This window comes from Eriocheir sinensis, chromosome 14, assembly GCF_024679095.1.
Source record: "Eriocheir sinensis breed Jianghai 21 chromosome 14, ASM2467909v1, whole genome shotgun sequence".
Taxonomy (NCBI): domain Eukaryota; kingdom Metazoa; phylum Arthropoda; class Malacostraca; order Decapoda; family Varunidae; genus Eriocheir; species Eriocheir sinensis.
In genome coordinates this window covers 7,403,614-7,418,965 of record NC_066522.1, presented here as the reverse complement: position 1 = coordinate 7,418,965, position 15,352 = coordinate 7,403,614, and the positions used below count along the sequence as shown (strand labels likewise).

Genomic DNA, 15,352 nt, shown 5'->3' with positions numbered 1-15,352 from the left:
TCTCTTCCTGTCCCTTGCTGTGTCACCTATTAGCAAGTCTTTTCTCTCCTATACAATGTTCAGGAGTCTTATTCAGAGTAGAAGGGTGTTAGATAACCATGCATTACTTTCCTTCCCTCCATGTCCTTCCCTCTCCACCATACTCTCTTCCTTTGCCTTGCTCCGTCATCTATTCGCGAGTCTTATCTCTCCTATACAATGTTCAGGAGTCTTATTCAGAGTAGAGGAGTGTTAGATAACCATGCATTATAGTTCCCTTCTCTCTATGTCCTTCCCTCTCCACCATACTCTCTTCCTGTCCCTTGCTGTGTCACCTATTAGCAAGTATTTTCTCTCCTATACAATGTTCAGGAGTCTTATTCAGAGTAGAGGAGTGTTAGATAACCATGCATTAGTTTCCTTCTCTCCATGTCCTTCCCTCTCCACCACACTCTCTTCCCGTCCCTTGCTGTGTCACCTATTAGCAAGTTTTATCTCTCCTATACAATGTTCAGGAGTCTTATTCAGAGTAGAAGGGTGTTAGATAACCATGCATTACTTTCCTTCTCTCCATGTCCTTCCCTCTCCACCATACTCTCTTCCTGTCCCTTGCTGTGTCACCTATTAGCAAGTCTGTTCTCTCCTATACAATGTTCAGGAGTCTTATTCAGAGTAGAGGAGTGTTAGATAACCATGCATTACTTTCCTTCTCTCCATGTCCTTCCCTCTCCACCATACTCTCTTCCTGTCCCTTGCTGCGTCACCTATTCACAAGTCTTTTCTCTCCTATACAATGTTCAGGAGTCTTATTCAGAGTAGAAGGGTGTTAGATAACCATGCATTACTTTCCTTCTCTCCATGTCCTTCCCTCTCCACCATACTCTCTTCCTGTCCCTTGCTGCGTCACCTATTCACAAGTCTTTTCTCTCCTATACAATGTTCAGGAGTCTTATTCAGAGTAGAGGAGTGTTAGATAACCATGCATTACTTTCCTTCTCTCCATGTCCTTCCCTCTCCACCATACTCTCTTCCTCTCCCTTGCTGCGTCGCCTATTCGCAAGTCTTTTCTCTCCTATACAATGTTCAGGAGTCTAATTTAGAGTAGAGGAGTGTTAGATAACCATGCATTATAGTTCCCTTCTCTCTATGTCCTTCCCTCTCCACCATACTCTCTTCCTCTCCCTTGCTGCGTCGCCTATTCGCAAGTCTTTTCTCTCCTACACAATGTTCAGGAGTCTTATTCAGAGTAGAGGAGTGTTAGATAACCATGCATTATAGTTCCCTTCTCTCTATGTTCTTCCCTCTCCGCCATACTCATTTTCTTTATCTCAATCCGTCACTTATTTTTGTCTTTTATATTCTACACAATGCTCAGGAGTCTCAGTCAGGATCAAGGAGTGTTAGATAAGCATGTACCCGCTTCCTTCTCCCTCCTTCACCTTCTTCTCCCACGTTCCCTTCCTTCTACTCCCTTCGCATACTTCCTTCCTATTTTCAACCTTCACCTGAGACAGACCCAATAGCGTTCGTGTACTCGTCTCTTCCTTTTCCCCCGCAGGTAAGAGGCTGCACCTGAGCTGTAAATACTTCTGGGAATGCCGCCCTGTTCTCTTCCTTCCCATCACGCCGTCTATCTTCCTCTCCTTCCTCCTCTGACCTTTACCTCAAACCACACCCATTTGTCTCAGAGTGCTCGCCTCTCCCTTTCCCCACAGGTAGGGGGGCGCACCTGAGTTGTAAACAATTCTGTGTAATCAGTCGATGGGCCAAACAGGAGCCGTGGCCCTCTATCAACATGGTCTGTTTACCCTCCCAGTCCAGGCACAAAGATCAGCTGCTTAGAGCCCGCCAGCCGCCGGCCAACCCACACCCACACCCACCCACGCACCGACACCGACCCTCTTGCAGTGTGTGTGTGTGTGTGTGTGTGTGTGTGTGTGTGTGTGTGTGTGTGTGTGTGTGTGTGTGTGTGTGTGTGTGTGTGTGTGTGTGTGTGTGTGTGTGTGTGTGTGTGTGTGTGTGTGTGTGTGTGTGTGTGTGTGTGTGTGTGTGTGTGTGTGTGTGTGTGTGTGTACGTGGGAGTGTGTGGGTGTGGGTGGGTGTGGGTGTACGTGTGTGTAGTGCCTTTCTGTCTCTCTCTATCTCTCAGGCAGTAATATTCGGGATCAACTCAAGGTAGTAAGATTAATTCACGAATGCCAGCAAGGTTTTGGAGAGGGTAGGTAATACCCGACCTGCCTGACCAATCATCTGTCCTTCTTCATAGATAGATAGAGAGAGAGAGAGAGAGAGAGAGAGAGAGTGAGCGTGATGTACTGGGGGTGATGTGTGTGTGTGTGTGTGTGTGTGTGTGTGTGTGTGTGTGTGTGTGTGTGTGTGTGTGTGTGTGTGTGTGTGTGTGTGTGTGTGTGTGTGTGTGTGTGTGTGTGTGTGTGTGTGTGTGTGTGTGTGTGTGTGTGTGTGTGTGTGTGTGTGAGTGAGTTTACGGGCTTGGGTTACATTTGCCTCTCCAGAAAGGAAGACAGAAAGAAACAAACTAACAAAAGGAAAGCAAAAAAAAAAAAAAGTACTAACCTTGAGGGCGCAGGTGACCGTGAAGTTGATCGTTTCCCCGCGCCGCTCTCGATCCAGCGTCGTGGAGGTCACCGTCAGCTGCTCCTTGGGCGTCCACAGCTCGGCCTCCCGGTTGTCCCCTGCGTGAAGAGCAAGGCGATGAGAAGAATGTACTACTGAAGGAGGAAGAAAGAAAGGACAGAAGGGGAGGAAAAGGATGGCACAGGAAAGGAGAGAGGGAAGGATAAAAAAATGGAAGGGAGACGAAAGTAGGAAAGGGGAGTTAAAACGAGTGAAAAGATGGTGCAGGTGAGAGAGAAAGGAGGGAAGGACAGGAGATGAAAATGTGGTAGAGGAATGAAAAGAAGAGGAGAGTTAAAGTGGTACACCTAAGGGATAAGGAAGGACAGAAAAGGAGGAAAAGGATGTTAGAGGAAGGATGAAAAAAGGAGAGGGGAGTTAGGGGTAAAGAGATGAAATGGTAAAGCTGCAGGAGGAAGAATAGATTGAAGAAGAGGAAAAGGATGTTAGAGGAAAGGAGAAAAGAGGAGAGGGGTGTTAAGAGTAAAGAGATGAAATGGTACAGCTGCAGGAGGAAAAATAGATTGAAGAAGAGGAAAAGGATGTTAGAGGAAAGGAGAAAAGAGGAGAAGGAAGTTTAGAGTAAAAGGATGAGGAGAAAGGAAGGACAGAAGAGGAGGAAGAGGATGGGAGAGGAAAGAGGAGGAATCACGATAAAACAGACGAGAATAAGGTACGGGTGAAGAATAAAGAAAGGAATGAATGGAGGAAAAAGATGATAAAAGAAGGGGGAGGAGAGGAGAAGTGAGATAAAACGGGTGTGGAGTGGATAACATAATAAGAGTAGAGAGAAGAGGAGGGGTATCGGAAAAGGGGTAGAGGAGAAGGAAGTAGAGCTGGGAGGGTTGAATAAAGCGAGGAGAAAAGAGTACGCGTAATGTTGAGGAAGAGGAGGAGGTGAAAGAGGAGGAAAGGAAAGGTGAGATGGAGGGAGGAGAGGAAAAAAGAGGGAAGAAGTGAGATAAGGTGAGGAGAGGAAAGATAATGAAAAAATAGAGCTGGGAAAGTTAGATAAAGCGAGGAGAAAAGAGTACGTGTAATGTTGAGGAAGAGGAGGAGGTGGCAGAGGAGGAAAGGAAAGGTGAGATGGAGGGAGGAGAGGAAAAAAGAGGAAAAAAGTGAAATAAGGTGAGGAGAGGAAAGATAGGGAAAAAAGAATGAGTTGAAAATGATAGTTGAATGTAAATAGGTAAAAAAAAATAGAGAGATAAATAGATAAATACAGATATATAGATAGAGAAATACAGATAGATAGATAGAGAGAAAGAGGAGAAAATGAGAGAAAATGCGAAAAAAAAGAAAGCAGCCAAGAAAAACGATATAATGAGATAATGCAAGGAGACAAAAAGAAAGAGAAAAAGGAGAAGAAGCAACAGGCACACACACAAAAAAAAATATGATCCAAAGTTCACGGGGAAAGTAAAACCACAGACTCTGAAGAAAAGATAAAGACAAAGATAAATAAAAGGATAGATAGCCTCAATAAAAAGAGGTAAGGCGATAAACCAACCCATAGGAAAGTTTATTGACCCTCACTCTCTCTCTCTCTCTCTCTCTCTCTCTCTCTCTCTCTCTCTCTCTCTCTCTCTCTCTCTCTCTCTCTCTCTCTCTCTCTCTCTCTCTCTCTCTCTCTCTCTCTCTCTCTCTCTCTCTCTCTCTCTCTCTCTCTCTCTCTCTCTCTCTCTCTCTCTCTCTCTCTCTCTCTCTCTCTCTCTCTCTCTCTCTCTCTCTCTCTCTCTCTCTCTCTCTCTCTCTCTCTCTCTCTCTCTCTCTCTCTCTCTCTCTCTCTCTCCCCTCAATCACCAGTCAGATTCATTCACAACCCTCCCGGTAGGCTAAGCGCTCCCCCTCCCTCTCTCTCCACCCCTCCCCCTCAATTACCACTCTGATTCATTCACGACTCTTCCAGTATTCATAGCGAGGACCACCCCCCTCTTTCTATCTATCTATCTATCTGTATTTCTCTATCTATCTACTGTATCTATTTATTTATCTATCTTTTTACCTGTTTATATTCAACTATCATTATGTATCTACTTTTTTATACATTTCGACCTATGGCGCCGGTAAGCTTTCTTGGTGGGGCCTGATGGTCGGCCCCAGCCCGTTATGGCGCAGGCAAGTGTTTATAGAGGCGCCATCTTGCTTGGCTCATGGTATCCCCGGAACTCATCTTTGATCCTCTGCTTTAGAAAGAGAATCTAGAGTCAGGGTTGATAGGTTGTCTTTAGGACAACTTGTGGGTAGCCTTAGACCACTCGGCGGTGGCTGAAAAATCCCAGCTGCTGCGACGGGCAGGATTCGAATCCGTGTCACCCGCCCATCCAGAAAGCGGCGCCGGCACGCTAACCACTCAGCCACCGCCTCCCCGTCTTCTCTCTCTCTCTCTCTCTCTCTCTCTCTCTCTCTCTCTCTCTCTCTCTCTCTCTCTCTCTCTCTCTCTCTCTCTCTCTCTCTCTCTCTCTCTCTCTCTCTCTCTCTCTCTCTCTCTCTCTCTCTCTCCTCACCAGGCGGCGGCGTCATGGTGATGCTGTAGGCGGAGACGAGGTTGGGGCAGGTGGTGGCGGGGGACGGCAGGCCCAGGAGGTGGAAGGAGCGGCTGTTCTCCCACTGAATGAGCTTCAGCGTCTCCTCCGGCAGGTAACAGGCGGCCTGGTGGAGGGAATAAGGTGGTGAAGGCAAGGTTTGATGGCGATACTGCTACTGTTATTGCTGCTGCTACTGCTACTATTACTACCTTCCTCGTTTCAGAAGTAGTAATAGCAAGAAGCAAGAAGTAATAGTAGTTGTAGTAATAGTAGTAGTAGCAGTAGTAGTAGTAGTAGTAGTAGTAGTAGTAGTAGTAGTAGTAGTAGGCATGATAGTAGTAATGGGCGTTGTAGTAGTAGAAGTAGCAATATCAGCAGCAGTAATAGTAATAGGGGTAGTTGTAACTGTAGTAATGGTGGTTGTAGTAAAGTAATATTGGTGAAGTAATAGTAGTAGTAGTAGCAATAGCAGTAGCAGTTATTGTTCTTGTTGTTGCAAATACGAGAAAGTAGTATGAAACAGCAAACAACAACAAAGAAATCCATACCTACAAACAAAGAAACAGACAAACGAACACACAGTTAACACGATCAACTCTCTCTCTCTCTCTCTCTCTCTCTCTCTCTCTCTCTCTCTCTCTCTCTCTCTCTCTCTCTCTCTCTCTCTCTCTCTCTCTCTCTCTCTCTCTCTCTCTCTCTCTCTCTCTCTCTCTCTCTCTCTCTCTCTCTCGTCCCCAAACTATCCCCTCCACTTATCATTTCACCTCCCCCTCTCCTCCTCCTCCTCCTCCTCCTCCTCCTCCTCCTCCTCCTTTTCCCCTCTCTCCTCCGTTACTCTGCTAACCTAACCCTCCCATTCATAGAAACCTACAGTGGTGCCACGTCTTGCCTACCGCCGAGCCCAGTGTTGCCGCCTCAATGCTCGGAGGGGGAGAGAATGATGAAGGGAAGGGAAGGGATGGGAAGAAAAGGCAAGGGATGGGATGGTAAAGGAAGGGAAAGGAACCAAGGAAGGGGAAAGGAAGGGAAGGGAAAGAAAAAAAGAGAAGAGAAAGGGAAGGAAGGAAAGGGATGGGAAGGGAAAGGAAGGGAAGGAAAGGGAAGGAGAGAGAGAGAGAGAGAGAGAGAGAGAGAGTGGTGTCGATTTCTCTTAAGGAACGGCGGAGATTCGAGATAAGATGAACACTTGGGTACGTCCTTGCCAGCGTGACGGGACAGACTCCGGAGTGGCTGAGGCGACGGAATATCACCAGGAAGGAAGTTCGCATTCAGGGGAGACATAAATGAATAGAAAAACAGTCGATTATAATTATCAAAGGAAATGGGATATGGTATGAGACTAGGGATTACATTTTCTTTAACGCAAGTGAAATATACGCAGGGGAAACTATTAAGATGATGAAGAGAGAGAGAGAGAGAGAGAGAGAGAGAGAGAGAGAGAGATCAATGAAGCTACTGAAAATTTGTGAATGGAAAGATCTTAAGCCTAAAATGGAGGTATACTTAAATTCGACTATTTCTTAGCTATCAGGAAGAAGAATTATTCAGGTCAAAGAAAGAAAACCAAAGACTAGTGAAAGAAAGGAAGCTAAGGAGAGAAAGAAAGAATGAAAGAATAAAGGAAAGAGAAAAGAATAGAAGCAAAGAATAGACAGAAAGAAGGGAAGGCTAAGGAAAGGAACGCTGGAAACAAAGGGAAGAATATTTGTACTGTTGGAGAAGGTGAAATGAAGGAAAAGAAAGAAGGATAAAAAGAAAGGATATAAGGAAAAAAATAAGATACGAAAGAAAGAAAAAATTATTGAAGAATGGAAGGACAGAATGAATGAATGAAGGAAATAGAGGATGGAAGGATGGAAGGATAGAAGGACGGAAGGATAGGAGGAAGGAAAGAGGATAGAAGAATATTTGCAGCGTGTTGGAGAAGAAGGAAAAGGCTAAATAGTTTTCCTCCGTATTGATCGCTTTCCCTGCTTCCTCCTCCCGTCCTCCTCTTCTTTCCTCCCTCCTCTTCCTCTTCCTTCGCCGCTGCCTCCTCCTCCTCCTCCTCCTGCTCTTCCTCCACAGCTTCCTGCTCCTCCTCCTACTCCTGCTACTTCTACTATTGCTTCTGCTCCTTTTCCTCCTCCTTTTTTTCCTACTTTCTTTCCTCTTCATCATCTTTATTTTCGTTTTCTTTTCAATCTCTTCTTTTCATTCTTACTCATTCCTCCTCTTCTTCCTCCGATTTCAATTCTTCCGCCTCCTCCGTCTCTTTCAATTCCTCCTCCTCCTCCTCCTCCTCCTCCACTTTCTCCTCCTCCTCATCCCACGTCCTTCCTACTCCTTCCCTCTAATGCTTTCCTTCCGGTTGTCCTATTTCTCTCATTTAATCTTTTCTCTTGTCCTCACCCTTTTCCCCTCGGCCGAGAGAAAACAAGTAATTCGAGAAGAAAACGATGAATGAGAGGAAAGGGAAAGAAAATGCCTTCATCTCGGTTTTCTCCTTTATCTTCTTCGCCTCTTCCTCAGCGTCTCCGTGGTGTAGTGGTTAGCATGCCGAGCTTGAATCCGCGGGGCTGGGTTCGATCCCGGCCTGGGCAGTCTTCGCGCAGCCCTATTCCCCCTCTCCTGCTGTTGCTCCTCCTCTTCCCCTTCCTCCTCTTCCTCCTCCTCCTCTTTCATGGCCGTGTCCGTCTTCACACCTTCCTGGAACTCATTTCTTGTACCTCGACATTTTTAAGTAAATCAAAAGATAAAACGCGAGATAAACACGCCGGTAAATGACACGCCGACGCGATGACGCACGGGGGAGGCGAAGTAAGCGAGCGGAAAGATAAAAAAAACTAATACATTTGTTGGTGGTAAGTACGTAAATAATGGAAGTCAACTGATACATGTTATTTTCAAGGCACAGAAGACATGACAGGAAACAGTATAAAAAGTACGTAAAACATCGGTGGACATGTTGCTTGATAAAGATTAGCGGATGAAGAGACAAATAGATAGAGATATAGACAGATGGAGATATATATAGACAGATATAAACAGATGAATGCTGACAGATGTGTGTGAATGAATAGCGAAATAGTCCGAGATAAACAGACAGACAGCTAGAGAGGTTGACAAACAGGCTTTACTTAAAAAAACTGAGGTACAAGAAATGAGTTCCAAGAAGGTGTGAAGACAGACACGGCCATGAAAGAGGAGGAGGAGGAGGAGGAGGAGAAAGGGGACATATGAGTAATTTAGCAAGTATGTAAGTAAGTAGACGGAAAATGGATACATGGAGAAAAAAGAAACAGAAATGCGAAGGTTGATGGATTAACGAAAAAAAATATAGTCTGTCAGTATATAGATAAATAAATAAATAAAGAAAGAAAGAAGTAAGTGAATTATATAAACAAGCAGTGGTGAAACAAAATAATAGGCCGTATAGATAAACACGTTCTTATTACTGAGAAAAGGGAGGAAAGAGGAAACAAGGATGGGGGAGTAAGTTAAACGCGGATTTCAATCACCGTAGACTTGTGCAAAATCTATATTCGCCAAGGAAACCGTTTCATGTGTAGCAGCGAGGGAGTTATTTCCAGGTATCATCTTTCTTAGCTGCAATTAGTCTTTACTTCTCAATACACGCTCATTGCTAATCTGGACTAATGGCAAAAGGTAATCTTGGTATAAGGCTGAGCTGGGATTTTTCTATTCATCCTTTCCAGGCCTTTTCTTTTATATAACGTAGGTTCTATTTTTACCCAGCAGCCCATGGTACTAAAGGTCAGAGAAAAAGGGAACCAAGATATTTTATACTCGACGAGGGAGCGGGAACGAGGAATCTGTAATATCAGGGCAGTCTACTTTTCAAAGGTTACCAAGACAACCTGCCATTAATCAGTCGGCAGTTATCCCATACATTTCCAGGGACCTGCTTCCCAAAGGTTAGCATGACGTGGTATTCACCGCTGCAGGTTTGTGTGGGAGGCCTATTCGGAACGTGTATTGTGGGACGCTTGCTCTAAAGGTTAACTAGAAAAATAAAACCTGTTAAGAATACTGCCGCCAACTGAGCGCTTCCTCCTTGCCTTCCCCCTCCCACGCACCGCCGCCGCCAGCCATCCTTTCAGCACGTCAGCGCCAGGCACCCCTACGCTACAGGATATCGATCCTCCCACCTGTGGGTCCTTCTATGGGGGAGGCACGCGCGCGCACACACACACACACACACACACACACACACACACACACACACACACACACACACACACACCACTCCGTGGCGCAACTGGTAGAGCGCTGCTCTGCCAGGCTTCACAGTCTGACAGGGCGGCGGGTCGAGCCCGCTCAGGCCGGATTCTTTCCGTTGACTAGGAGTGGTTACTGTCCTCCTTTGAGCAAGGGGGATGGGGTGTGTGGTGTGTGAGGTTCTGGAAGTACCCAGAGATCGACGATAAAGAGCACTTGCTCATGTCGGGAGGGTGCCTGCTGGCGATTTCGAGTCTAACACGTGATCAGGCCGTGGTGAATTACACACACACACACACACACACACACACACACACACACACACATACCCCACACACACGCACACATATACTCCCCCCCCATACACACACAAACTAACACACACGTACACATGCACGTACACAAACAAAAAAAAACATGCACGCACATCCCCACACGCCCCCCCCCCCCCACACACACACACATACACACACATACATGCACACACCCATACACACACAGACACCTTGTTTTCCACTCATACTGTCGCCTTGGTAACACTTTTAGCATCTTGATTTCTCTCTTTCTTTTTCTCTCAATGAAGTTCGCTGGCGCCTCTTTCAGTAAAGAAAAAATAAAGTATATCCCCCCACAGACCGAAATATGCCCCATTCTCTTTCACACAACATTACTTTTTCACATATTATACATATAACACATCATCCTTTTTTTTCAAATATATATTGTCAAATTGCAACGGAATATTTCCCATCCTCTATCACACACAACTTTCTTTGACATATCATCGATTTGAAAAGATACATTCGTAATCCCCTATCTCGCACATAACATATTTTCTACTCATATATATTTATTTATTTTCTCAGCAATGGAGGAGGCAGTAGCTTAAGGACAAAAACAAGTGTACTCCCTTTTTTCTACACCACAAGCAACACAGTTTAACAGAGACAGAGTTAACATATACAAAAACATTCCCCACACACGTTACATCGCGGCAACTCCTGTCCCACCTGGCTTTCACACCTGTCACGCCTCACCCACACACCTTACATCACCGCAACACCTGTTTCACCTGGCCTTCATACCTGCCCCACCTCACCCACACACCTTACCATCCCTATATGACACTTACCTCGGGCGGCTTATCGCATTTGAAGCTGTTAACGATTTGGATCTTGACGTAGATGATTCCCTTGTCACGGTCTGCCTCCGGGTCGCCCCTCGAACAGTCCTTGCCGACCCCTCCCTCGCCGTTTCTTATCCTCCCGTTGCCGTTCTTGCCGTTGCCTCGCTTCCCGTTGCCGCACTTAGTCTTGGAGACCGCGCCGACAGGTCCAAGAACAGCCTCCACCAGGCGAAAGGCTGAAAAGGGAACATTGGTTACCAGTACTGCTGTTGCTACTATTACTAGTACTGATACTAGTACTACTAATAATCATAATAATAATAATAATAATAATAATAATAATAATAATAATAATAATAATAATAATAATAATAATAATAATAATAATAATAATAATAATAATAATAATAATAATAATAATAATAATAATAATAATAATAATAATAGGAATGATAATAATACATTTTACTTTTTCATCACGTGCTTTACGATGATATGATTACGGTGTGTGTGTGTGTGTGTGTGTGTGTGTGTGTGTGTGTGTGTTTTACAACAAAGGAGACAGCTCAAGGGCACAAAAAAAGGAAACAATAAAAAAATGCCCGCTGCTCGCTGCTCCTAAAAAAGAATCAAAAGAGGTGGCCGAAAGTCCTGATACCCTTCTCTTGAAAGAGTTTAAGTCGTAGGCAGGAGGAAATACAGATGAAGGAAGATTGTTCCGGAGTTTACCAGCGTGAGGGATGAAAGAGTGAAGATGCTGGTTAACTCTTACAAAAGGGGTTTGGACAGTATAGGGATGAGCATGAGTTGAAAGTCGTGTGCAGCGGAGCCGCAGGAGGGGGGGAGGCATGCAGTTAGCAAGTTCAGAAGAGCAGTCAGCGTGAAAATATCGATAGAAGATAGAAAGAGAGGCAACATCGCGACGGAATTTAAGAGGTAGAAGACTATCAGTAGGAGGAGGAGAGCTGATGAGACGAAGAGCCTTAAACTCCACTCTGTCCAGAAGAGCAGTGTGAGTGGAGCCCCCCCACACGTGAGATGCATACTCCATACGAGGGCGGACAAGGCCCCTGTATATGGATAGCAACTGCGCGGGGGAGAAGAACTGGCGGAGACGATACAGAACGCCCAACCTCGAGGAAGCTGATTTAGCGAGGAGATGTGAAGTTTCCAGTTGAGATTTTGAGTTAAGGATAGACCGAGGATGTTTAGTGTTGAAGATGGTGATAGCTGAGTGTTGTCGAAGAATAGGGGATAGGCGTTTGGAAGATTGTGTCGAGTTGATAGGTGGAGAAATTGAGTTTTTGAGGCATTGAAGGACATAAGGTTCCTTCTGCCCCAATCGGAAATAATAGCTTGTGTGTGTGTTGATCCCACCGTTGCACAACCACCACCGCCACCATAACAATAGCAACAGCAGCAACAACAACAACAATACCACCACCATCACCACTCACCAGAGCAAGCACACACACACACACACACACACACACACACACACACACACACACACACACACACACACACACACACACACACACACACTAACACTAACACTAACACTAACACTTACACACACAAAAAAACATCACCCCCCTCACCCCCTCCAACCACCACAACCATAAGCACCACCACCACCACAGCCACCATCCCACACAACCACAAGCACCACCACCACCACCGCCACCACCACCACGGGGAAGGGATGAGCCGGAGTCGTTCCCTTCCTGCACCTCTCAGCTTTAACCTCCGCCTCCATCAGTAGTGCCGGAGAATGGACCAATCGTAGGGCCGTAATTGCGCAATAATGCATTTTGATTGGTTGATAATCTCGCACGATTCTCTTACCTTCCCCACCCTTTAAAAACACACGCCGGCCTTTAGCTCACCTCATGGCAACCTAAATAAGGAAGGGATTCAAGGGCGAGGGGTCGTAGTTAGGGGCCATATTCTTAACCACATAATCTTCCAAGCAAACACATTTCAATGGTTTTCGTAGAGGATGTTTGTGGGGATTTCTATTGGGAGTAGTTTTATGACCCTGGTAGAGGTAGTTTGATGAAGCTTTTGTATACCATGAGCGTGAAAAAAACACTAACAAGAACTCAATAGACCATATTTCTAACTTTATCATCGTCCAACCACACATATTTGACAAGGCTTTCGTAGGGGATGTGGGCGTGCATTTCTATTGGGAGTAGTTTTATGACCACGGTGGTGGTAGTTTGATAAAGCTTTTGTATATCATGAGAGTGAAAAAAACACTAACAAGAACTCAAAAGAACACTTATAAGGCCATATCTCTAACCTCATCATCGTCCAAGCACACACATTTGACAAGGCTTTCGTAGGGTATGTGGATTGGGCATTTCTATTGGGAGAAGTTTTATGACCCTGGTGGTGGTAGTTTGATGAAGCTTTTGTATACCATGAGCTTGAAAAAAACACTAACAAGAACTCAAAAGACCATATTTCTAACCCTATCATCGTCCAAGCACACACATTTGACAAGGCTTTCGTAGGGGATATGGGTGGGCATTTCCATTATGGGGTAGTTTTCTGACCCTGGTGGTGGTAGTTTGATGAAGCTTTTCTATACCATAAACGTGAAAAATAAAAACACATGACAACCCGAGATCCTGGTAGGGGTAGTATGATGAAGCTTTTCTATACCATAAACGTGAAAAATAAACACTCATGACAACCCGAGATCCTGGTAGGGGTAGTATGATGAAGCTTTTCTATACCATAAACGTGAAAAATAAACACTCATGACAACCCGAGATCTTGGTAGGGGTAGTTTGATGAAGCTTTTCTATACCATAAACGTGAAAAATAAACACTCATGACAACCCGAGATCCTGGTAGGGGTAGTTTGATGAAGCTTTTCTAAACCATAAACGTGAAAAATAAACACTCATGACAACCCGAGATCCTGGTAGGGGTAGTTTGATGAAGCTTTTCTATACCATAAACGTGAAAAATAAACACTCATGACAACCCGAGATCTTGGTAGGGGTAGTATGATGAAGCTTTTCTATACCATAAACGTGAAAAATAAACACTCATGACAACCCGAGATCCTGGTAGGGGTAGTTTGATGAAGCTTTTCTAAACCATAAACGTGAAAAATAAACACTCATGACAACCCGAGATCCTGGTAGGGGTAGTATGATGAAGCTTTTCTATACCATAAACGTGAAAAATAAACACTCATGACAACCCGAGATCTTGGTAGGGGTAGTTTGATGAAGCTTTTCTATACCATAAACGTGAAAAATAAACACTCATGACAACCCGAGATCTTGGTAGGGGTAGTATGATGAAGCTTTTGTATACCATAAACGTGAATAATAAACACTCATGACAACCCGAGATCCTGGTAGGGGTAGTATGATGAAGCTTTTCTATACCATAAACGTGAAAAATAAACACTCATGACAACCCGAGATCCTGGTAGGGGTAGTATGATGAAGCTTTTCTATACCATAAACGTGAAAAATAAACACTCATGACAACCCGAGATCCTGGTAGGGGTAGTATGATGAAGCTTTTCTATACCATAAACGTGAAAAATAAACACTCATGACAACCCGAGATCCTGGTAGGGGTAGTATGATGAAGCTTTTCTATACCATAAACGTGAATAATAAACACACATGACAACCCGATTAATGTTTTCGGCTTTTGTATTTAGTTGGTGTGAGAGGCGGAAGCGTCTGAGAATAGCAACATAAATGGCGCACCTTTATCCACGGGGTTCTGCAGTCTGATACACCTTCACCGTTAGTTAGTTATTTTATCGACAAATACTTACAAATATGACCTGATATTCGAAGTACAAAAGAACGAAATAAATAAACACAATTATTTCATTACAAACAACAGTGTATTATCTATTATTTGTCCAAAGAATAAACGAAAATATCTTTCTCCGAGTCCTAAGTGGTTTGTCGTCGGCCGATTCGCTACACTAGATCGACAAGGCTTGCTGTGTTGCCCATGACCTACGCCGTTTGCTTTGCGTGGAAAGAGTCTGGTAATGTTATGGTGAATCAGCCTGGCAACGCACGCACGGAAAAAGACTGACAGATAGACACCCACCCACGCAAACACACACACTCACACACACACACACACACACACACACACACACACACACACACGCCATTCGGAAAGTGACTCTCCCTGTAAGTGACTGGCAGCGTGAGAGAGAGAGAGAGAGAGAGAGAGAGAGATCTTAATATGTTAGGTTGCCATGACAACATCTCCAAGCTAGTAGTATATCCCTCCATCGCTCTACCTCCTTACCCTCCATCCTCCTCCTCCTCCTCCTCCTCCTCCTCCTCCTCCTCTTCCTCCTCCTCTTCCCGCCCCTTCCCTCCATAAAAACACACCTTAGCAAACCCCCCTCCCTCCTCCCTCTCACTACCCTACGTGGACACCTTTGCTTACACACCTTCACCAAACCTGTCAACCACACCTGATTCAACTTTAGTCTTGCCTCCTCCACCCACCTACACACTTACATGCAAGCACCTACACCCACACCCACACAAACGCACGAACGCATCCTTTCATACACCACCCACACACCTTTTGCCCCTCCCACATCCACCCTCACCTCCCTCTCACCTGGCCTTTTAGCATACCGGCACCCCTTCCCCTCTCCTCCTCCTCCTCCTCCTCCTCCTCCTCCTCCTCCTCCTCCTCTCTCTTCATCCTTGCATCCCCTCCCCTTTCACTTTTCTTCTCTTAGTTTCTTTTCCCCTTCTTCATCTTTTGCTTTTCTCTCCCTCCTCCACAATTCCTTCCTCTTCCTCCTCCTCTTCCTCCTCCTCTTTGCACCCCTTTCCCTTTACCT

The 15,352-nt window shown here is 45.1% G+C and overlaps 1 protein-coding gene across 2 annotated transcripts in view; it reads right to left on the bottom strand.

Moving 5' to 3' along the window:
• LOC126998388 (proto-oncogene tyrosine-protein kinase receptor Ret-like) overlaps positions 1–15,352 on the bottom strand; it is a 163,613-nt gene that overhangs the window by 29,631 nt on the left and 118,630 nt on the right. For both annotated transcript variants that reach the window (XM_050860008.1, XM_050860009.1), the window contains exons 4-6: positions 10,495–10,724; positions 5,121–5,265; positions 2,554–2,672 (exon numbers count right to left, since the gene is read on the bottom strand). In XM_050860008.1, the coding sequence (XP_050715965.1) occupies positions 2,554–2,672; positions 5,121–5,265; positions 10,495–10,724 (494 nt within the window). The remainder of the gene's footprint in view (positions 1–2,553; positions 2,673–5,120; positions 5,266–10,494; positions 10,725–15,352) is intronic.